Raw genomic sequence first — 23,060 nt, forward strand, 5'->3', positions numbered from 1 at the left:
CTATGCAGTAGGGGTGGCATCCCATTTGACAGAAGAGCAGACAGGTTGACATGAAGAAGTAATCAGAATGAGAAATAGGAACAATAAAATCACTTTAATTTGCTACTTTTCATTTGCAAGCCCATTCCAGTATCATTTGCAAAATACTTCAACAAGGAAAGATGCCATGGGATGGCCTGTGCTGAGAACTGCCCAGAGACATCACCCGTGTGGTGCGGGGTGGTGGGTGGACTGATCCAGAACTGACAAGCCCAGGGCCAGGTTTGGGGGAGAACCAGATTCCTCTGTGATGAAAGCACCTCGTGGGAACACGGGGGTGTGGGGGTGCAAAGCACATGGATTCGGGTTGGTGGGCCCCAGCACCAGGTGGTAGAGCGCTGGTGGGTCCCGACATTTCCAATGCTAAAAAGGGACATGTTAACCGTTGTCTTGGAAAGCGGTCTTCCACCCTGTTGTGGACCAGGGCCTGGCGATGCCTTCCAGTTTCAGGAGGAGCTTGCAGAACCTGGAAGGGAGGAGTGAGGGTCCTAGGCCCCACCATGGCTGCTCCCAGCCCCGAGGTCAGAGGCTGGGTCAGGGCCAGGGTCAACACACTTCTTTTTTTAAAGATCTGCAGAGAAACAGTGCAGCTTCAGCTCTGTTAATGAGTGAGGTGTTCACCAGGTCCCCGAGAAACCTGAGGTAAGTAAGGCCTGGGGAAGCCCAGCCAGGCTAGTAAGGAGGCTATTTGGTGAGGTGTGACACCCCAAGTTAGTCTCTCTGAACCTGGGCTTAGAGCATGCACCCGGGGGAAGGGCTGGGAAAGGCTGCATGTCTGTTCAGTTCTCCCTGGGGCCTGTCGGTACCTATTTCCTCCCGTCTCCATGGTCAGAGAACCGGCTGTCCCCTATGTAGTGACTAGTGAGCGAACCTGTGAACCAGGCCAGCTGAGCTGTGAACTCCTTTGTCTCAGCTGTCACTTGGCCAGCCAGCTATGCACAGGCCATGCTGAGGTCTGTGGCTCTCCAACAGGAAGTGAGGTGGGGAAACAGTGCACATGGTCACTTAGCTTAATACCACCTGATGGCCACGGTGCCCTTGGTTCAAAACTGCCACCAAGCTGACACTCAGCAGGTGCTTCATTTCAGGAAGTGTTTGAAAATTTCTGTCCTGGGTTGGATGGCTGTAAGTGTCCTGTGGGCATGTGAGGGAGGGATCGGGGTTTGGTCACTGAATGACCCTCTCAGACTTGTCAGCTGGGCCTCCCTCCCTCCCACGGGAAGGGACATTAGGGGAAGAGCTCTTCACAGATCCTGCGTGTGTCCTCAGGTGCCGTCACTGTGTAGTCCACCGTCCTCAGGTCTGTGAAGATCTCGTGGTCGTTTCCACCCTGCAAAGACATGAAGCAGATGCTGCTGCTGCAGCCCTGGAGCCCAGGGCTGCCAGACAAATGAGGACCTTGCCATTTTATTGGCAAGGAGGGTTCCTTGGTTACCTCGTTCCTCTGGAAACTAAGAGACAATTGTCACTGAGAAAGGGTTTATCACCTTCTCCTGAACTGCAATTCAGCTGGGAGCATATAATTATGCTGATGAAAGAACTCACGATCTAAGGCTTATTTTTCTAAAAAGGCAAGCTTGGCAGGGGACAGAATTCTCCGAGTCATCAATCTGTTTTCACTGTGCCCAGACTCATAACGAGTCACAGGGAGTGGGCAGGACAGACATCCAGAGCAGCTCTGCTCCCAGAATTTTCTGAGGTGACAGGGGCCACTAGTCCCATGTGACCATAGAGCCCTGGCCATGTGGCTAGTGTCTGAGCCAGGTCGCCTGGGTTTAGATCCTGATTCTACCACTGACGAGAGGGGTGCTTTGGGCAACTCCCCGCCTGTAAAATGGGGAGTGATGGGACTTCACCATGGTACTAGGGGCCAGTTGATGAGACCAAGGGATCTGGGTGAGGTCCCTGGAAAGCAACCTGTGTCAGCTGCAGCAGCTAATCCAGCTTTCTGGTGTTTCCCCAGGTTCTTTATCTGCCGTGGCTCCGGGAGTTGGGCAAGGGCATGGTTCTGGGAGGACCTGGGCTTGCTGCTGGCTGTGGGGGGGGGGGGGGGGCGGCTTCCCATGACTGGGGGTCCCCAGCCCCATTATCCCAGGTGAATGAATCGAGCTTCCTGCCCGGAGCCTGTGCGGGGAGGGGGAGGGAAGCCCCTGCTTTCCTTCTCAGGGAATTTATTTTCCTCTTACTGGATAAGCAGTCTAACTCATAATCTTAAAAAAAAATTAGCTAGTTTGTCATACAATGGCAATAACCACTGAAAACACAGGTTATTCTCAAAAGATTCTGTAGAAAACCTGGCATCCTTCTAAAGGGTTGGCTGACCCCTCAAGTTCCTACTGTTCTCAGAACCCATCCCCAAGCAGTTGGCTTTCCCAGGTGGAAGTGAAATTCAAGATTTTCGGATGGATTGCTGTGGGGCCCTAGGTGTGCTGGGTGCAGGAGTCATGCTGGGCAGCGGTGACCTTGGAGCCACAAATGCCCCTTCCCAGTACGGCCTCGGGAGCCTGCTGTGCTCTGGTCACTCAGAAGCCCTGAGTTACATGGGCAGCATCTGCCACTCAAGGAGGTGAGCATGGAACCACTTGTAGTAATTCCTATGATTAAAAAAATAAATAAAAGGAAACAACCAGATTTCCCTGGAAATGGCATGGTAGGTAAACACCAGCACAGAGAACTATGTTCAGAAGAAAATCAAACTCCTGCACTGTCCAGAAGAAGCAGACACCTCTCGGGGACAGGGTCACTCCCTGGCACTCCCAGACTTAGGAGGGAGGAGGCAGTAATCACCTATCCCGACAAACCTGGTGGACCAACTGCTCCCTGCCTGGCACCTTTTCAGCAGCTGGAGACACAGTGGGGCAAACAAAACCACAAAGGGACAAAGGGCTGCCTTCCAGCTCCGTGGGCCACGGGGAAGAGCTGCAAAGAACAGAGGGGAAGGGAGGCCCTGGCCGGGCAGCTCAGTTGGTTGGAGCATCGTCCGAATATGCCAAGGTTGCAGGTTCAGTCTCCTGTCAGGGCACATACAAGAAATCAACCAGTGAATGCATGAATGAGTGGAACAACAAATCAATGTTTCTCTCTCTCTCTCTCTGAAAGCAATTTTTAAAAATTCAGAAAGCAGAAAGAAAAAGAATAGAGGGGGAAGGAACCTGGGGTGACAAGGGAGGGGCCTTTGAGCAGACACCTGAAGGAAGTGAGGGGACAAGTCATGTGACTGGCTCTCCATAGGAAAGGCAGCTCAGTACTCACAACCTGATGGTTGGGGCTGGGAGGGCCAGGACCCAGAGAGTATGGAAGATCTTAGTAGGGATCTGGGACTTTCTGTGACGCCACCAGAAAGCTGCAACCCAGGACACAATGAGATTCACCTACAGCAGGACCTTTGGGGAGAATGAAGGGGGGATGAGGACCCACAGTTGAGCTAGGAGGCTCCTGCAGTCAGCCAGGGTGCAAGGTGAGGACAGAAGCCAGTAGCTGGGGAGAGTGACCTCTGAAACAAGGAAGGTTCACAGCTGCTACGGCTGCCCCTCCCTGGAGAGGATGTCACACTAGAGGACAGATGTGTACCTGACAGATACCTAACTTGGCATGAGTCTCCCATGGTCCTGCTGGGAGCTAGTGTAACTCACCCACATTCAAGGAAGCGGGCCCAGAGAACCCAAACTTCCCCCTTCTGGGCTGGGCACCTTTTTCAGCTCCACTTGCTTGCTACCATCCTTTCCCTCCTGCCAGGGAACCTGGCCTCCTCCTCTGCTCCTTTGTGCAGGTGGTGCACACAGCTTGCACACCAGAGTCAGAGGGAGGGCAGGAGAAGCAGAGCCAGAACACTGAGCTAGTTAGAGTGCACCCTCTAGAATAATGAGGCCTCAGACAACCAGAAACTTCAAACACTGCATTTGCATGTGAACTGAAGGTTACTTGACTCCAGCTGGGGCAACTCAGCTTCCAAGACCCAAAACAAAACCTGGTTCCTGAGCGCAGATAAGGGGGGTGCAGGAGCAAAGAGATGGATAACTGATCACAGTCTTGTTAGAGTGTATGTGATGGGTCCAAAGGCAAGGCCACAGCTCAGTCAAACTGCCCACGGATATTTAAATCCCCAGCAGGCCCAGGCCTGGGGATGAAGCAGAAGGCAGTGTCCGCTGTGTTCAGATGGCAGGGGAGGGGGCTGAGGAGTGTCCAGTACCCACCTACCCCAGTTCTGCACCCGCTGTCACAGACGTGAACCCTGATTATCCTGATGTTGGAGACAAAGAGGAGACCGAGTTAAGAGTGAACAGGTGGTTCACAAAGTGTTAGACTGTTTTCATGCCACCACTGCCTTAAAGCCCAGATGCTTTTTTACACAAAACATTGGGCAAGCAGGTTTTCTCGCCTGAGAATTCAGAAAGGCTAGGGGCAACTGGGCCGGTGCAGCCCCTGGGAAGCCAGGCAGAGCAGTCTGGGGCATATCTTCCTGAGCCCTAGCCACCTCCTCCCCGCAGCAAACCAAGTCCCCAGCCTCTAAGCTGAATGAGTCTGAGGGGAAGGGTGCCGGGGTTTCCAGGGCTGACTACTACTTAGAAAAGCAAGGGACAAGCTCTTTGCTCTGCTCTCTGGAGGTGCTCAGAGTCAGCGGCACGCTTTGTGTAAGATCAGATCCCGTCAGAGGGAGGCTGTGTGTCCAGGACAGAGGAGGCGGTCAGGCAGGCCTCGGAGCCTGGAGGGCTTGGTGGGGAAATGGCTTCTGACTGACAGCTCTTAGCTCAGGTGCCATTTCCCTGGAAGCCAGCAAAAACATTTGCCTTGATACACAGAGAGAAAAGAGTTTTCAAAATGTCTGTCTCTGAATATGAAGAAAAGTTTGAAGTAAGTATTTGAACAGCTCTCTGCCTAGTTTCCAGGATCAATATGTTGTTAGAAGGTTTAGATGGCTGGACTTGGGCTCCCACTTCCCGGAAACCACTGACAAAAAGGATCACAGAGGAGGGCAAAGAATGTCTTGAGAATGTTCATCAGTGTTAGTTACAACAGCAAAAATCCACAACCTGCAAGTGCCTCTACTAGGGAAGCGGGGAAATGAACTACGTCTAAATGATGAACTGTTTGTTGTACCACCATTAAATCTTGTTTGCAAAGAAGACTCACTAACGTGGGGGAAATAAAATATGTGAAGAGAAGAAAGGCAGAAAATAAGGCAATGAACATGCCGGGGTCCCACATTTGGGGTTAACTGTGCAGAGAGAAAAGCCTGGGAGGCAAATCAGCTGTGACTACAAGTGACTTATCCTTTCTTCTTCATACTTTTTCCAATTTCCTATAATAAATGCATATTACTTAAGAATGGTGTGGGGGAACCTTCCCCGAATAGCATCCATTGTTCAAAAGCAGGTAAGATACAGAAAGCACAATTGAAAGCCTGCTAATGTGGTGGTTAAAGAATAGAAAATAAATTCCCAAAAGAAGTCATTACCTGATTGTCTCCAGAACTGCTCTCTGACCTGTATGCCTCAGTTGTTTGGGTGCTGTCCCACAAAGTACAAGGTTACCTGCTCCATCCCCAGTTGGGGCACACGCCAGGGATTTGGGTTCTGCCCGCAGCAGGGGCACGTACAAGAGGAAACAGATCGATGTTTGTCTCTCACATCAATGTTTCTCTCCCTCTCTTTCTCCCTCCTGTCCCCTCACTCCAAAAATAAATAAATTAAATCTAAAAAAGAAAAAAAAACACCCCAAAGAACTACGCTGCATTGTGTAAAGTCCCACCTGACGCTCCAGGTGGCTCTTTACACACAGGAAGAACATCATCTTTACAGAAAACTGTTTTGGCCCCTGAGAGCTCTCTTCTCAGCCTGTGCAAAATGGCACCAGTTTGGAAGGCCTGAAGAAGCTTCTGGCCATTCCTTACATCTTGGGTGCAATGAATTTCATCAGCTTACTTTTCCTGAAGACATCATGTCACAGGTGTGCACAGGTGTGCACAGGTAACCAGGTTCTTAGTGATCGAGGACAAAGAATTGAACCAAACACACAAAGTTTATAGCATAAAGAAAGAGGGGAGGTTTATTAAGTGATAGTACACGCCACAGGACACGGGAGTGGGCTAGCTCTGAGCAGAGGAAAAAAAAGGGGCACGTGGGCTGGGGGATTCTATTCTTATAGGGGCAGAAGCCCCCCTGCTAGTCTTTGGCGGGCTTTTCCTGGGCAGGTACAAGGAGTTGGATTTCAAAGCTACTGCGTGTGTGTGGTTTCCCATGACTTTCTTGATTGGCTACTGGAGAAGGGAGTCCCACAATGTTATTTCATTATAATGATATTATAATGAATCAGGGGTAGTGCGCAGTCGCATTCTATGATTCAGAGTTATCCCAGAAAACAGGAACAACCCGTCTTAGGGGGTCTTTGTCATGTATAGATGTTTTCTACCTCAGCCCTGCAGGGCCTCTGGAGCTTCCTTCCTGACTACCTCCTGCCTCAATCGGTTACTCAAAGCCTGCACTCTGGAGCATTGCAATGAGAGGATGTGAGTATAAACCACTTCTCCCTGTCATGAAGAAAATGGCCCACTGGTACCCCTGAGAGGCACCACGTTCGTTTGGGAACTAGAATCTTTCCCACCCGTGGAGAGAGGGTGTGTTGACTGGAAAGCGTGCTCATTTAAAGAGCAGGTACCGGTAGTTTGTTCTGTGCCACCAGCTCTTTCATTTATTACCCAGGGTAGACCTTAGCAGCAAGTGTTCTGGAGTGGGCCAGAAGTGAAGGGATAAACACTCTCCACAGGCAGCATTTTGATGCATCTGCTGGTACAGTATAGCCCAGGATGCCTGGTGGCAAGAAAGGCAGAAGGGCACAGAGGGCAGGAGGAATTTAAAGGGAGCCACTGAGCCCAAGGCTAGCCAGTGAAAGCCTGGTGCTGAGCCTCCCCTGGGGCCTCCCAAGGGCCACCTCCTTGGGAACCCACCCGTCCTAAGGAGAGCCTCCCTCTGCTGCCATGCTGGCTCTGGGGAAACTCCTCCTAGGGATTCCTCCTGCTGGCGCTGGTCTTGGACACCAGGCTCTGCTCCCAGTGCCAGTCTAGCCTCAGTCCTGGACTAGGGATTGCTGACACCCCCAGGACAGCTCCTGTACCCTGTGTGTGATGCCCAGGACCGACCCCTCCCCTCCTACGTGTCCCCAGTGCCTGTTCCTGAATTCTAGACTCCTTGTCCTCCTCTCATTTAGGACTCCTAGTGCCCAACCAAAGTGAATGCCCCTGGGAAATAAAACACTGGGAAAAAGAAAGTAAGAGCAAGGTCCCCGAAATGCAAAAAGCATTTGACAACAGCCCTGAGCCAGGTGTTCTGGAAGGCACTGGAGGAGGGCAATATTTAATTCAAAAGCCAAGCCCCAAAGGCTCAATTCTCACCTCCACTGAGGTGTCCAAGCACTGAGTGTCTTGAGCACTGAGGGGAGGGGATCTCAATCACCTCACAGGACAGAAGCATCACCAGTTTGAGCTGGGATGCAGGGTAAGGTGTAAGTAAGAGGAAAAAAGCCCATTTGTCCACTTCCTCCCTGCAAGCCAAACTGCACAGTGAACCTGCAAAAAACGCTTCCATACTCACTGGCATGGTTTTGTCTCCAAAGAAATAAGTGGTCTTATAGCCATCATTTTCCACATGTCCCAGGCAATACCTCTTGTCCCATCCATCAGGAAAGACATCAAAGCTGATATGGCCTCCTGCCAAGTGGGGAGGGGAAACACAAAAGCTAAAGGTGGAAAGGAGGCTAATAACCTGTCACTGGAAAAACATGCCATTTACTTGTATCAGCAACTGGATTGCACGGTTGATTTACATTGCTTTAGGGATAGGTTCTAGTTCATTCCACCTTATGAGTTTTTCCAACATTTCATCTAAAATCTAGAAACGAGGCCTGGAGTATCAGCTCAGAAGGAGGGATGCATTTGCATTTAGATGCTCTGTCAAGAGCTGGGTGTAAAGGAAGCTTGGGGTGGGTGGGGTGGGGGGTGATGTGATAGGATTCAGCTGTGCTCATCTCCAGCTTCAACACATTGCATGCAGCTCATCGTGTGGGAAAAATGAAAATCACCTGGGAGGTGATTTATAGGCAGCTTTCACAGGCAACAAAATCCCTTTCGCAGCTTTGTCACAGAAAGATGTTCATCTCACAGTTCAAGAATACTTAAAAACCCACCCATTCATCTATTATATACCATCCCTCCGCATTTCCATTTCCCCACAACCCCACATTTATTAGAGCCGGTAAAGTGGAAGGACTTTAAGTGATGACTCATAGGCACTGACAGGAGAAACCAACTCGCTTAAAGCATTTGACGGGCATATTCCACCAAAAAACAAGCCTGAGACATCAGTGTTGAGGGATAAAGTCTGTCTCAGCCACGAGAAACATTCAAGTGCTGGTCGATCATGGCTAATAAAAGTCTGGTGAGCCTAGAGAAGTCCCTCGCTTCTTTCTTTCAAGATTTATTTATTTTTAAAGAGAAGGGAAGGGAGAGAGGGAGAGAAACATCAATGTGTGGTTGCCTCTCACACGCCCCCTACTGGGGACCTGGCCTGCAACCCAGGCATGTGCCCTGACTGGGAATCAAACCAGCGACCCTTTGGTTTGCAGGCCCAAGCTCAATCCAATGAGCCACACCAGCCAGGCCTCACTCCTTTCTGGGCCTCAGTTTCTTGATTTGTGGAACCAACTGAGTTGACTTCTGAGGTTCCTTGCTTTTTCCAAACAGTATGTGATTCCAGAATATAGTCAGTTTAATTTATCTAGGAGACTCTCAACCCATCTCTCTGCTATGGAGTTCAAAGACTAAGTAGGAAAAAGGAAATGTAATAATCAATAATGTTCTATACTGACTTTGTTAAAATAATAATATTTTGAATATATGGGGTTAAACGAAACATTAAAATTAATTTCCTGTTCCTTTTTTTTAAATTTTAAGATGGCTACTGAAAACTGACAATTGCATATGTGTCCCTGACAGGTGTGGCTCAGCGGGTTGGGTGTTGTTGTATAGACCAAAAGGTCTCCAGTTTGGTTCCCAGTCAGGACACAAGTCTGGGTTGAGGGCCAGGTCTCTGGTTGTGGGCATGTGAGAGGCAACCGATTAATGTCCCTCTCACCCATCAATGTTTCTCTCCTTCTCATTCTCCCTCACTTCTCCTCCTTCTAAAAATCAATAAATAAAAATCTTAAAAAAGACCACATGTGTGGCTCACATTTTTGTTGAACAGTGCTATTATTGGACTAAGAATTTCATAGTTAATACAAAGCTATGGAAATGATGACCAGCTCTCCAAGTTGCCTGAGAGTTTGAAAATCAGTCTCAGACAACTTTGCTAGTGACCTCTTGAAGACACTGATTTTACCAAGCGATGTGACACAGGAAAAAGTTCTGAGAACCACCTTATTACCCTCTCTAATAACTGAGGAAATGCAAGTTACCCATTGGCAGTTACCTAATAATTAACCTCTTCTTAAAGGGGTTGATTTGACTGCAGAAAAGGAGAATAGCCTAATGCTTTTGTAGTTACCTTGAATGAAGGTGTTTTATTATTTTTTAAAATTCTGTTGTCATCTATTGGCACAAAAATTATTCAGATAGAATGTGGTGTCTAGACATGGCTACACTTTATACTTTGTGCATTTAGTTTAATGTTTCCTTTGCTCATCATTCCCAACATGTACGAAGCTTTCCCTCTGTGTTCAGTGCCTCCACGAAAGCGCTTCTATTTTCCGAGTCCCTGCTCTAAACGCAGAGCATTCAGACCTCCCTAAAAACACACCAGAACCGTGTGGGCCACTCCACTGCACCGTGACCTGCCCTGTGCATTTGCTCTGCCTAGCCCAGCCAGCATTCTGAAAAACTCCCCTCCTAGTGGCCTGGGTCTTAGACTGAAGTGTGTTTGTTGCAGCATCACAGGTGACCTTTAAATGGAGATGTTAAAAAAACAAAACAAAACACTTTTCTCCACGTTTTCAGTTTAAGTCTCAAAAATGAGTTTCTTAATAACTTAACTTGTAAGCTATTCATTCTGACAATGCAACTGAAGTATTTTGTGACAGACTATGCACTTTGAAGTGTCTTCCAGTTCTGAACACTGATGTCTGAGGCTCTGAAACATTTCCCCTGGACTCCTGCTTTTTTGGTCACAGCCCTGATGTCCAGCCATTGGTCACTTGTAAACACTAGGAGGACACAGGCCAAGCGTGGAGCCGAGGACCTGTTCAAGGCCAACATCACCTCTCACTAGACCGTGTGACTCTGAGCCCCTCTCTGAGCCTCACAAAGGGGCTATCAGCACTCGCTCTGGTTACCTCTGCAGGGTCTTGTGAAAATCAAAGGTTCCTGTTTATGTAAAAGTAATTTGTGTACTGGGAAACAGTGAATACTCATCAAGTGAAGTAAAAACAGTAAAACTGCAATCACCAGATCCTGTCCCTGCTGTGCTTAACTTGCAGAGATGTAACATGTGAGCCTACGCCACTTTCTCAAAATCCCCATCTGAGTGGTTCTGGAGTTGGTGCACACCAGCCCCGTCCCAGCCTACTCCTCCTACCTGTACACCAGGGGACGAGGAGACTGGTGACCATTCCCAGGGTGACCCTAGGGCTGCCCGTCCTAAACAGTCAGAAAAAGAGCTCAATTATTTTCCCCAACTCAAGGACATAGTATTACTCTCATTCCCATGGTACGAAGGGAAGTCGATGCACCTTAGACAGCCTTCTGCTTTAAAAATCAGAATTAAGGTGGTTTCCCAAGCAGTCAACTCCTCCCTGAAGTCTGGCTGCACCTGCCTGACCTACATGAGCACACTAGCTGTACTGCCGAGAAACGAGGGCAAATGCTTATCGAGGTGGGTCTCAGCTCTGCCTCCTGAATCACCAGGCACGTCGTGCTAATTCGGAATTACAGCTCCGCACCTGGGTCTCCCTCATTAGATGGCACCTGTCTGAGGACAGCATTCTGCCTCGTCTTTTATATCCTTCCTTAATGCTCAGTCTAAGGTGAAGACAAAGCTGACCTGGGAGATACAATACAGTTTTACTTTTCACCATGGAGAATTTCTAATACACACAGAAATAGACAGAGCAGGATAATGAGCCCCCATGTGCCCTCACCCAGCTGCAAGCTGGGTCCAGCCTGTCTCATCCCATGGGACCAATTGGAGAAGGAAAGCCCTTTGCCCACTGATTGGAGGTGTTGAGCAGGGGCACTTGTTCCATCAATTCTGACAGTCTCAAAAGTGCAGCATTATCCTGAAGTTTGCCTTTTAAACAATGTTTCTCCCCCTGATCATAGGTGTTCCATATAACGGGCAGAACACTGACAAGAAAATGAAAAGTATTTCAAAGAAACCACCTGTACCCTCACCATCAAAAAACAGCCCCTGTTAACATGTGTCCACTTCTTGCCAATCTTTTTTTTAAAAATCCTCACATGAGTAGATATGTTTATTGATTTTAGAGATGGAAAGGGAGAAATATTGATTGGTTGCACCCCAGTCGGGGATTGGACCCTCTCAACCTTTGGAGGCATGGGGTGACGCTGCAAACAAAATGAGCTACCTGGCCTGGGCTTCTGCCAATCTTTAATTGTGGGCATGTATGTACATTACATTGTTATTTAAGAATGAGAATTGAGATGACAGAATCCAAAAGGTAGGTTCCCAAATCAAATGTCTACAAAAATCAGAAAAATAAGTGAAGTGGCCTGTGAAAGACTGGAGGTGGGGTGGTGCTGCTATGTGGAATAGGGCATCCATCTGTCAGCTCTTCATATGCAACAGAAGCCAGAATTCCAGACATTTCAAAATGGAAAATCAGACCTTTAAATGATAGTGGTTAAGCCATGGCTGGTGTGGACTGAGCACAGGTCTGCAATCCAAAAGGTGGCCAGTTCGATTCCTAGTCATTGTACAAGACTAGTTTGCAAGCCAGGTTCCCCATTGAGGGTGTGCGACAGGCAACTCATCCAAATATCTCTGGTCCATTGATGTTTCTTTGCCACTTTCTCCCTCCCTTGCCCTCTGTCTAAAAAGTAAATAGAGAAAACATTTTAAGCTATAGCAATTAATTCAGGCATGATTTAGTGTTATGGGACAACCAAACTGGGCTTTGTGTGGGATTTGGTCTGCTGTCCTCTGGTTCGAGATGTCCAGGTCTGGGCTTTATGTTGCTCTTTTCACATTGCTGATTCACAGGTGCTTCCTCTAACCGGTAGCCTTTGAAGGTATATTGTTTTCAATTTCCATCAAGTGGACATGCTGTCCTTTATAAGATCATTCTTCTACCACTGACTTTGCAGAAGGTTTCCAGTGATTCTTTATTAAGCACTGGGCTTTGGACTTAAATGAGCACCACCCACCCAAAGACGTCACTCCATATTCTGTTGGAGCCTCTTTGCTAAAGGCAAACCCACCTCTTCTTCGGGAGTTTAATTTTTGCAATGTAGCTCAGACAGTAGTTGATTAAGTCTTGGAGTAGGACCTCACCCAAGTGACCTTGAGTATTCTAGGACACAGGTGGCAAACACAAGGCCCTCCACCTTATTTTTTCCAGCCCGGCACCTTGTTTCTACCCAGTAGCAGCACCAAGCTCTTTGTCCCTAGGTAAAGAGTAGTTACATTTATACAGTCCTAAGGTTATATGCGGCCCTTTGAAGGCAACTGAGAAGCTGATGTGGCCATCCGGTGAAAATGAGTTTGACACCCCTGTTCTAAAATAAAGAATGAGTTACTTTCTAAAATAAAGTAGATGAGTTACTTGATTCAGTGTGAGGCATTTTCAGAAAGGTCCTCAGCCACTATCGGTTGAGGGTCACGCATGAGGCAGAGGCAACACTGAGAGTGACTGACCCACCTTTTCCTTCTTTCCCTTTGTTCCCCACTTGAAAACATTAGGCAAATAGGTAGGAGCTTAGTTAAAAGCACTTTCAGCTTCTTTAGCGCTCCAGGCTCAATATTTAGGAGTGAAGTTCTGTGATGATGGCAGCTTAGGCAATGGTGCAGCAAAGATGAAAAAAACCACACACACAAGGAAGATAAAGCTAATGTAAATCATTGTTGAACTTAAGTGGAGGGGATATGGCTGTTCTCTGCATTATTTTCAGTGGTTCAGTATGTTTTAAATTTTTCATGACAGAAGGCTGGAAAACAATTCACCCAGGTTTAAGCACCGCCCCCCTTCCTTCTGCAGGCTTTTATTCTAAGTCTGAACTGTTTTTAGATGAAGTGGCATATCTTAGGAAAGTACTCAGTGCAATAAAACAGTGAGATGTGCAAAACCCTGGACTCCATGCTACTTAGAATTTACCTGTTTAGGTCATATCCTGTTTCAGCAGCTTCAACAAAAGATCACCCATTTGACTGCCACACTGTATTGGGCTTATCGATGTTTGAGAATACATTTGTGAGGGAGAGGTTGGATAATGAGTAGATTGTTGCTAAAATGTTTTTATTTTTTATCAAAAGAACCTACCACATAGATACCATTCTCTTTTAAACTGCAGAGTTTTGAGTGTTAAAATGACTTATGTTCAGTGCAAAGAATATTATGCTTCCAATGTTTTAAGGACTATATACATTATGGGTTGCCTGGTTTCAATACTATTTCATACTTTATGCTTATGTAGCATAATTCCTCCTGCAAATCAGGTGCACTTTCCTGAATGGCATATCCAGCAACCAGAACAGTTTCCACCTTAGAAGAATGGCAGAAAATGGCAAACTTAGCCAACACAATGCCCTGAGGCCAGGAGACTGGTACCAACCAGATCTGCTGAGTGAGATCCAGAGGACCTTGAGTCTCAGTCTCCTTATGTTTAAAAGGATAGTAATAACCATATCACCTGGGATGAAAGGTTGAAAGGGTCCAATGATGTGTGTAAAAAGGCTTGGACTGTAAGCCCTACACCATTATGACCAATGGGACAAATTGAGCAGCTGCATGTTTTTGTAATACAGTTTAACTGGGACACAGCCACGCTGTGTCTACACATAGTCGATGGCTGCTTTTGCATTAAAGTTGAGTAGTTACGACAAACCAAATGGTTGGCGAAGACAAGAGTAACTGCTGTGACTCTTTACAAACAATGAATTGCTGACCTTGGCCCTACACCACCACAGGCTTTTAATGACCCACAAGCTTGTGGCGATCACTGAATCTCAGAGTCAAAAGGGGCCTTTGGAGAACTTGCAGTTGAGTATCCTCACTACACACATCCAACATGTGGCTCAGAAAGGGAAAATGACACGTCTAAGGTCACACACATTTGATGTGGAATGCTGAAGCATACCACTGCTACCACCCGGGCAAAATTAAGGTGGGTAGAGAAAGCACTTGAACACAGTAAGGCCAACTGGGCCTCACGTTTGATCGGCTGGTGTTTGGTGATCAGTTTGTACAAGGAGGAGGTCAGAGTGAGCGCATCACAAATGCTGATCTTAACTGAAACCTATCTGTGCCGGTAGCACCAAAATCTGGAAGTGGGAAGCAAGTGTCCAGGAGTCCAAGGAGGCTCTCCACAAGCCTCCTGTTGAACAGTCTAAGTCTCCTCCATCGTCCGAGACCCATGGCAGCGGCTGGAGAAGGGGGTGATGGTGGTGGTTAATATTTGGTAAATGTTACTGAACACAGCCTCCTGTAAGGCAAGATACTTTCATGAACTTGTTTGATTTCATTTGACCCTCACAAGCCCCATATGGAACAGGTAAAAACACTAGATGCTGAGGCTCAGGGGTTAAAGGACTTGCAAAGTCACCAAGTAGAGACTCTACTAGGTCTGTTCGACCTGGAAACCTATGTTTTCCATATCGGGGCACAAAGTACATCCCATAGGTGACAGAACGGAGGAGGGCACACAGCTGTTAAGGGGGCTGAGCGGTGGCTGAAACCCAGGGCTTGCGGTGAGTGTTCAAAACTGCAATTCCCAACCCAACGCACGTTTCCTCCTCTCAAAAGTTGTTCGCCCCGTCCCATCTCCAAGTACCCTGAGGTGTTCGGGCTCATGCTCTAGGGCACCCAGGACTGAGTTCAGCCCTGTCAGAGGCGGAAGGCGGTCCTTAGCCGCCCCTCGGTGCCCACCCTGGGCCGTGTTAGCCTGGTCTGGGGCCAGCAAGAGATTCCGCACCCGCTGCCTCCAGTCTCCCGGGTGCCGCCTACCTGCCGCGGGGCCGTCAGGGTCCCGTCCACGTCGAAGAGACACAGCACCGGGCGGGACGGAGCCATGTCGCCAGACCCCGTGCTGCACCTGAAGTGACCCGCTGGCACCTGGAACTCGGTCCGGAACTTCCGGAGTTCAGCCCGCTTGCTGCAGGGCACGTCGGGAGGAGGAGACTCCACTGCCACCGGGCCCACAGCGTCAGCAACTCTCTGTGGACCACAAATCCCAGAATGCAACGTGCCTCACGCAGTCCCGTCAGGGGTCGGAAGCGGTTGTAGAGACCCCGCTGGCTGGCGCAGTCCGGTGGAAGGGCGGGCCATGGTAAGCTGGTGGGTGGTGGGGACTGAGGGAGGTGACTCGCTGTTCGCGTCGGGTTCAGGCCTAGGGTCCGCAGGCCGAAGCCTGAGGTTGTGATTCGGGGAACGCGCGGCAGGGACCTGCGGGGTGGGTTACGATTTGTTATTCCCGGGCTTGCTGTGCGCTCAGGTCACGTGCGTCAACAACAGCGAAACTAAAGCTCACCGAACATTCGCTGTGCATCAGGTCCGTCAGGTGCTCTTGAGAGTTTTAAAAGCATCATCTCATTCAGTATATTCTGAATCCCCGTTTGAAAGATGAAGAAACCGAGGCCTAGAGAGGGGGAATGACTTGCCCAAGGATTCAGGGCTAGTGACTAGGAGTCGGGATTGGAACCCAGACCTGTTCCAAAGCCCACAGCAACTTTCACTGCAGTAGTCAAGGTGTGGACTGTGCTTCCACTAAAATCCTTCTGCTTCCGTTTGGCTCCTTCACCCCTCTCTCCTCCTCCAGTCTTCCGGCTCCCCCCAACAGGGCTAAGAAATCACCGTTTCCCTTCGGCACCAGGGTGATGCTCTAACCTGACAGAGATTCAGAAAGTTACTGTGCTACATATCCAACGGATTTGTTCCCCAGTGGCACATTTCCTGTTTGGGGAAATATTCACCCAGCCTGATGGATCCAGTGCCCTGCCCGCAGCTGGCTCTCTCTAGGCAGTTTTGTTTAAATGAACGAGGGCTGTGTCTCCTTCCTATACCTACTTGAAGTGCCTGGAGGAAGGAGGACGGGTTGAAGAGTCAGACACTGTCTCACTCGCTGGCTGTGTGTTCCTGGGTAAATTTCTTACCTTTTCTGGGCTTAGATTTTTACTATTTCACACAGCTTTTGTGAAGGGCACATGAGGTAAAGCACGTGGGTTTCCGTTTCCCTCCATCTTTGTCCTGATGGTGACCTCACAAGACTGGCAGGAGCCTGCACCTAAGATGCTTTGCAGGTGCTCATTGTATGATGAGCACGGTCGAGTTCTTTGAGAGAAATGGTCTCTTGTCTCCCTTCCAGGCTGCTGTCCTCCGAGCTGTGATGCGGTTGCCAGTGCCAGCTGTGTGGGGAAGGCCTCTCTACGGGCTGCAGTGCTGCAATGGGCAGGATTTGAGGAGGTGGGTGGGGAGTAGGTCACCCACCTTGAAAGGGAAATCACCAGGCGCAGAGACAGAGAAATTCCAGATGATATTCCGGTTTGACGCCATCAGAATCTTTAGGTACTTGTCTCGGCTGAAGGTGGCACAAACGGCCCTGACGGTGGTGGCCCTGCTGCCTGGCTTTTATTGGTACTCCCAGGGCCTTATGGCTTTCGACTCCCTGTGCACTGTGGGTGGGATAGCTGGGTTTGCCCTGGCCATGCTGTGCTGGATGAGCTATTTCTTCTGGAGGCTGGTGGGTATCCTATATGTGAATGAATCAGGCACCATGCTGCGGGTGGCCCACCTGACTTTCTGGGGCTGGCGACAGGACACGTACTGCCCAGTGGCCGATGTGATCCCTATGACGGAAACCCAGAACCGGCCGCAGGAACTTTTCGTGCGGATCCAACAGTACAGTGGGAAGCAGACCTTCTACCTCACCCTGCGCTATGGATGCATCGTGGACAGAGAGCGTTTCACACAGGTGTTTGGGGTGCTGGACACACTTAAGTGAACAACTGGGCTTCTGGGCAGCCTTGGGCCACCTGGATCTCTGACTGAAGGCTGAAGGTGTGGGCGAGGCTAATGAAGGGGACCTGTCAGCTGGAGACTTTGCCAGGATTCCTGGGAAACTTGCCTTTTGGGATGAGGAAATTCATGAGGCTGATGCTAGTAACCTAGTTTAGGACAGAGGCCTTAGTGCAAATTCTTGTATACAATAAGAGTTCCGCATTTGTATATAACATTCATGTAGGTAATGGCCAGCAGGTTCTGTTAGGAGCCAGCTGTTGGAAGAAGCTATGTCCCGTTCATGCAAACAGAACAGTGCTGTAAAATGGGAGGAAGGGTGGGGCAGGGGGAACATAGGATTTGAAGTCGGAAGACTTGGGTTTTGTTCATCCGGTAGCTGAGTGTCTCTGAACCTTGATTTTACATCTATAAAATGGAAAATCCTGTCTGTCTCATGGGATGTGTGTGAGAATAAATAATAAATGTTGAGTGCTTTGCAAATGCAGTAGGCAAGAGCAAACATTAAGTGTTAGTTCAGAGATGATGGAGTGGCAGACCCAGCAGCAGACCACACTGGGAAGAAACCTGGAAGTGGGTCATTTGGTCCTGCCAGAGGGTAACTGCATGACTGGGGCAGGAGTGTCCTCCAAGCAGGCATGGCACCCCACAAGACAGGGCTCACTACCCAGAGGTCTTGGGGCTCTCATATCAGATGTCTCTGGACTGCATGTTCCCGGGTCAATTTTTTGCCTAAAGAGTAGGTTCTCAAACCCTGGCTCCATGTGCGGAATCACCTGGAGAGCTTTTTAAAAATGTTGTTACCCAGGCCTGTGACCATGCACCCCAGGTGGCTCTCATGTGTAGCCTGGGTCGACAGCCACTGGGTGGAAGTCTCACTACACTGGAAGGTGAGAGCCGGGATTCTCACCAGCCTTGGCGTGAAAGAGCTTCTGTTCTGATGCATGGTTGGCTCCATAGTACCAGCAGAGGGCACACAGAGCAAATGCGTTATCCATTCCTTTATTCCTGAACTAAAATCATAGATCTCCATGTGAGAATGGGAATCGGGTTAGGGTGTTTACCACACGTGTAGGGCAGCTCCTGGGAGCTGTGCAAAAAAAATCCCAAATCAACAAAGAGAGCAAAACTACCCTGTGTTGAACCCCTACGGGTTTCTGGTAGAAACTGGGCATGTGTGTTTTTATGGTAATTCCAAGGTACCCCAAGTTTTGAAAATCATTTTGTGGGGTTCACCCTTCTCTAAAACCAAGCAACAGCTCCTCAGAAAATGGAAGTGGCCTTTAGATTCAGGTGGTGGACACACTGGTGATTACCCTCTTTGACAATTCAAACATAGTAATCTAATAGAAATGCCCAAGCATCCACATGAGAATATTCACTGAATGTTTCTAACAGGAAAACAAACAAAACAATAGCACCATCAAAACTGGAAGTAAACTAAGTCTCCGTAATAGGCAACACAGTTCAATAAATGTTGGTCACCTGTAATTGAAAAATAAAATGTTGGTAGATCCCTACTATGGGATATTTATTACTTGGCCCTTAACCAGAGTTAGACTGATGTAATCTGCTGATGTGGAAAGGTAACCATGGGGTAATGTTATGTGGAACAAACAAGTCACACAACAATATTGTCTTGTGCGATCTTGTGTTTTAAAAATGCAACATTCCAAATTGTGAACAGTAATTACCTCTGAGGAGAGGTTTCAGGGTTGAAGGTGGTAGATGAAGGGAAGGCTCCTGGTTCAACTTTATAACCCAGTATTTAAAATTTTCATGATGAGTTTGTCATGTGTCTTAACATGAAGAAAAATGCTGTGATAAACACAGTATCTTCTTCCATCTATTTCTTCCTCATGTCAGCTTTCCAGGTAACGTTTCTCAACCATGTATTTCCACTCTGGACTGGGAAACTGAGTTGACAATAGGAAACATTCAGTCACTGAGAGTGTCAGTGGGACTTAACTCTGTCCCTTGTAGACTGGTTTTCCTTTCTCTCTGCTGAGAACAGTGTGGGTTTTGTGCTCCTCCATGCCACCCCTGGGCTACATATCATTTAGACGCAGGGAATGGTGGTGGTCTGTAGCATGTCAATTCTCATATGGTAGTTGCCATGGACTGAATAGTCATCCCTAACATCATATGTTGAAACCATAACCCCTAAAGTGATGGTGTTTGGAGGTGGGGACTTGAGAGGTGATTAGGGTAAGAGGAGGTCTTGGGGGTGGGGCCCTTGTGACAGGATTAATGTCCTATAGGAAGGAGACAAGACTGAGTACACCAAGGAAGGCCATGTGAGCACATAACCAGGGAGAGACCTTCCACAAGAACCTGATTATGGACTTCCATTCTCCAGAACCGTGAGCAGTTAATTGTTTGCTGTTTAGGCTGTCCAGTCTAAGGTATTCTGTTATAGCAGCTGGAGCCAAACTAAGACGGGGGCTTCCAGACAAGGGTGAGGTCAGCTCTAGCTGGGGACATTCACATTGGGCACAGCTGAGAGCTGTTGTCCTTCCTGCACTGGTTACCAAAAATGAGACATTGTCATAGGGCCAGAAATCCCACCCAGCCCATCAGCACTCCCTGGATCTGGTGAACTTAGCTGCTCAGGGGCCCAACCTTGTGGTGAGTTGCTGAAATAATTAAGATTGGAGCTTTCCTTTTGCTACTTCATGGTTTCAGGGCTTGTGAGTCCCCAGGTGGAAAGCAAAGTCCCCTTTGACCTCCAGGAGGAGTCCAAGTTTTATGGCCTTGTTTTGATCCTGCATCATTCCACTATAAAATCTTGGCTGATTAGAATTAGTCAAGCAGGGCTGATACCACCTGGCCATGCTTGTACCAAGTGGTGACAAAACATCCATTTTACTTATTAACAATTGAAATATATTCCAGGATGCCCAGTGGAGTTTACCTTTGTTGGGAATTAGATTTAATATTTATGAATGGGAACTTAACCTTGACAGAAATATGTTATTTAGAATCCATATGTGCAACACTATTCACAGATGAAGTGGCAAAGGAAGTATCTTCCATTTAATACCTACCGTATGCCAGGCAATTATCACATTTAAACCCAGCAACTATTCAAGTTGGAGAGCCAGAGAGAGGCAGTGGTATGTAGGGCAAAGCATGTGGCTTTGAAGCAAGACTTCCTGCCTGCTTGAATCCCAGCCCTGGCACTTCCTGGCTATGACCTGGGGCCAGTTATATGGTGTCTGTTTGGGCCTTGGTTTCTTCACCTGTCAAGCAATGATAATAAAAGTACCCACTTAGGGTGATTGAGGGGCCTGGCTTACTACATGAAAAGCACTGAAAATAGTTCCTGATCCAAGGGAGCACTTGATACATGTTAGTGAGCATTACTGTTATCAACCTCATTTTGCAGATGAATTGACTTCCTTAAGGTCAGCGAGCTATCAAGTTGAGTTGGGTCACTACTGCCTCATCCTGCTTCCCCAGCAGGGAAATACAGAAAATAGAAAACACTGATTGTTTTTAAAAATAGTATTTGACCTTGAGGCTCTGACACCTTCCACACACCTGTCTTAGGCCTGTATGTTTAGGATCTCATACTGATACTGACCAGTTCGAGTCCACATACCAAGGCCAGTGGCCAGGCTGCTGTGAGAAAGGTCATTGGTAGTCCCTATCCTTAAGCAATTCCATGCTGACTGTGTGCGTGCACATGCAGGCACACACACTGATTACACGTGTGCCATCTTTCATACATCCATGTGTATCCTGGCTTCCAAACTCTGATTTTGAGCTTCAGCTTCCTCACATTGAAAACAGGCATACAAGTACATAGTATGTAGGTTTCTTGTGAAAATTATAAAGCAGCAGTAGAATGTGGCTACACATTATAGATGCTCAGGAAATGATAATTACTGTGGGTGATTTAAAAATACATTTAATGGTAGATACTGCGTTTCAAGTCTTGTTTCTTAGACATGTCGGATTTCAGAGCTGGGAGATACCTTGGAAACCATGTGTTCTAAGCCATAGATTTTACAGGTGAGAAATATAAGGGTGATGGAAGGCCACTGAGACAGCTGAGAGCAGAAGTGAGAAAACCCATCACCCCTGCTTCCAGGTCAGGACACCAGGAGGATGAAGGTCCAACTCACTTGTGCAGGTGTGTACTAAGCATCTCTTCTAAGCCTCCCTGTTGATTCCAGTCAGTCATCAGCTTATCACCTTAGTTGGCCATGGAGAGAATCTGACTTAATTGGTTTGGGGTAGGGCCCTAGCATTGGGATTGTTGAAAAAGCTCTTTAGGGTGACTCTAAAGTGCATCCAGTGTTGAAAGTCACTGTCCTGTATGTTTTGGATTCTGTGCTTTTCCTTCCCTTTCCATTCATTCCATTATTATCCTAGTTAGACTCCCAAGTCATGTTGATGGTGGCAGTGGCCCGACCCATCTCTGCACCTCCCTGTTTGTCATGGTGAACATGCAGGACAGTCTCTAAAACACACATTGAAATATCCCCCTGCTCCAAACCTTTAGTGGCTGCATCGCTGCATCACTGCATGGAAGGCTCACACCCTAAGCACAGCACAGAAGGCCCTCTGGATTGCAGCTCAGCCCATTTCTCTGGCCTTGTCTCCAGGGGGTGCTGGAATCTCTCCCGTTGTGATCTACTCATGCTGGACAACGTAGAAATAAATGCCTTCTGCCTCCCCCCACCTTTGTCCCTTCAGTTAGCTATTTTCTTGAACTGGATGCTTTCCCTGCCTCCTCTGAGTCCCTGGAGCAGTTCCTGCTCAACCTTGAGGAGGAAACTCAGGAGCCCAACTTCCACCCCAACTTAGGGCCAGTTCTTTGTGCATGTACGGTATCTGGGGTCTTCCTGTATCCTCGTCCTTATGCTGAGCTGATATGACCTTTGCTCCACTGGAAGGTGAACTGAGACTAAGGACCATACCTTGTCCATCCCTGTTCCCATGGTATGTCCTTGTGAGCCCTGGAGAAATGAATGGCTCATACTCACTGCAGGCACAATGTTCCTTCAAGACATCCCTAAGAGGTATATATTATAGGTGCTTAATAAGTACTTGCCAAATATTATTTTAAAACCATTTCCAATCAAGAAGGCCACATTTACTCTGATGTTTCCATTATAAATATATTTAATTTAACAGTACTGATTAACACAGGAAGTATTTATGGAATTGTGTGTATGGTTGCCAGTTACATTATGGCATGTTAATTTCTTTATCATTTATTGGCACTGTCAATAATACTGTAAACAAGATCACTTTGTATGTGTAAATTGGCAATGCTCCCTACCTGTGGTTTTTTTTACCAGGAGCTTTCATACACACACACAAACACACACACACATTATAGATAAGTATAGATATATTAATGTGCATATTTTGCATGGTTACTGAGTGTCAGTAAAAATTATAAAAAACACCCATTTATAATAAAAGGGAGGCTATGCTAAGACTTGCTATTACTGGACCTTATACTGGACTTTTCTGTAAAAGTGACTAGACTTGCTAGAGACATTTACTAAACTCTATGGCACTAATGTGTGATAAATCCATTTGCAATCCCTCACTGCAGAAGCACTTCTCCCTGGGCTCTGCCCTACATGGTACTCTGTCCACTGCCCCCCAGCCACCCCGAGTTTTCACCAGCCTCTTCCAGGTTCCTATGATCTTGAGCTCTGCTGGGAATTCTTTTCCTTGACATTTTTCCCATCCAGACAACTACCCCCAAAAGCAGATATCTCAGGAACTCTTTATGCCCAGAGCCAGTAAGAACTTGGTAAATGGCTTAAAGAGTTTTATAAGAATAACTTCCCTTGGTAAGGAGTACATAAGTCTGGAAATGATTT

The 23,060-nt window shown here is 47.7% G+C and overlaps 1 protein-coding gene and 1 long non-coding RNA gene across 4 annotated transcripts; one reads left to right on the forward strand and one right to left on the reverse strand.

Annotated features, from left to right (window-relative positions):
• Positions 1-75: 75 nt before the first annotated feature.
• LOC123823931 lies at positions 76-15,353 on the reverse strand. 2 transcript variants are annotated; one of them, XR_006786624.1, is made up of 4 exons: positions 15,205-15,353; positions 10,602-10,663; positions 7,626-7,741; positions 76-1,369 (listed from the first exon to the last, which is right to left on the reverse strand). It is a non-coding gene; the product is annotated as an uncharacterized LOC123823931 (long non-coding RNA). The 2 variants fall into 2 exon arrangements; XR_006786623.1 differs by lacking the exon at positions 10,602-10,663 and having other exon boundaries at positions 15,205-15,333.
• Positions 15,354-15,392: 39 nt separating this feature from the next.
• TMEM186 (transmembrane protein 186) lies at positions 15,393-17,682 on the forward strand. Of its 2 annotated transcripts, none has more exons than XM_045846984.1 (2): positions 15,393-15,526; positions 16,562-17,682. In XM_045846984.1, exons 1-2 carry the CDS (start codon positions 15,524-15,526, stop codon positions 17,195-17,197), a joined length of 639 nt encoding a protein of 212 aa, XP_045702940.1. In that variant the 5' UTR covers positions 15,393-15,523; the 3' UTR covers positions 17,198-17,682. The 2 variants fall into 2 exon arrangements, with proteins under 2 accessions (XP_045702940.1, XP_045702941.1); XM_045846985.1 differs by having other exon boundaries at positions 15,433-15,527; positions 16,573-17,682.
• The last annotated feature ends 5,378 nt before the right edge of the window (positions 17,683-23,060 follow it).

This window comes from Phyllostomus hastatus, unplaced genomic scaffold, assembly GCF_019186645.2.
Source record: "Phyllostomus hastatus isolate PE091 unplaced genomic scaffold, TTU_PhHast_1.1 phas_contig_500, whole genome shotgun sequence".
NCBI classification, from domain to species: Eukaryota; Metazoa; Chordata; class Mammalia; order Chiroptera; family Phyllostomidae; genus Phyllostomus; species Phyllostomus hastatus.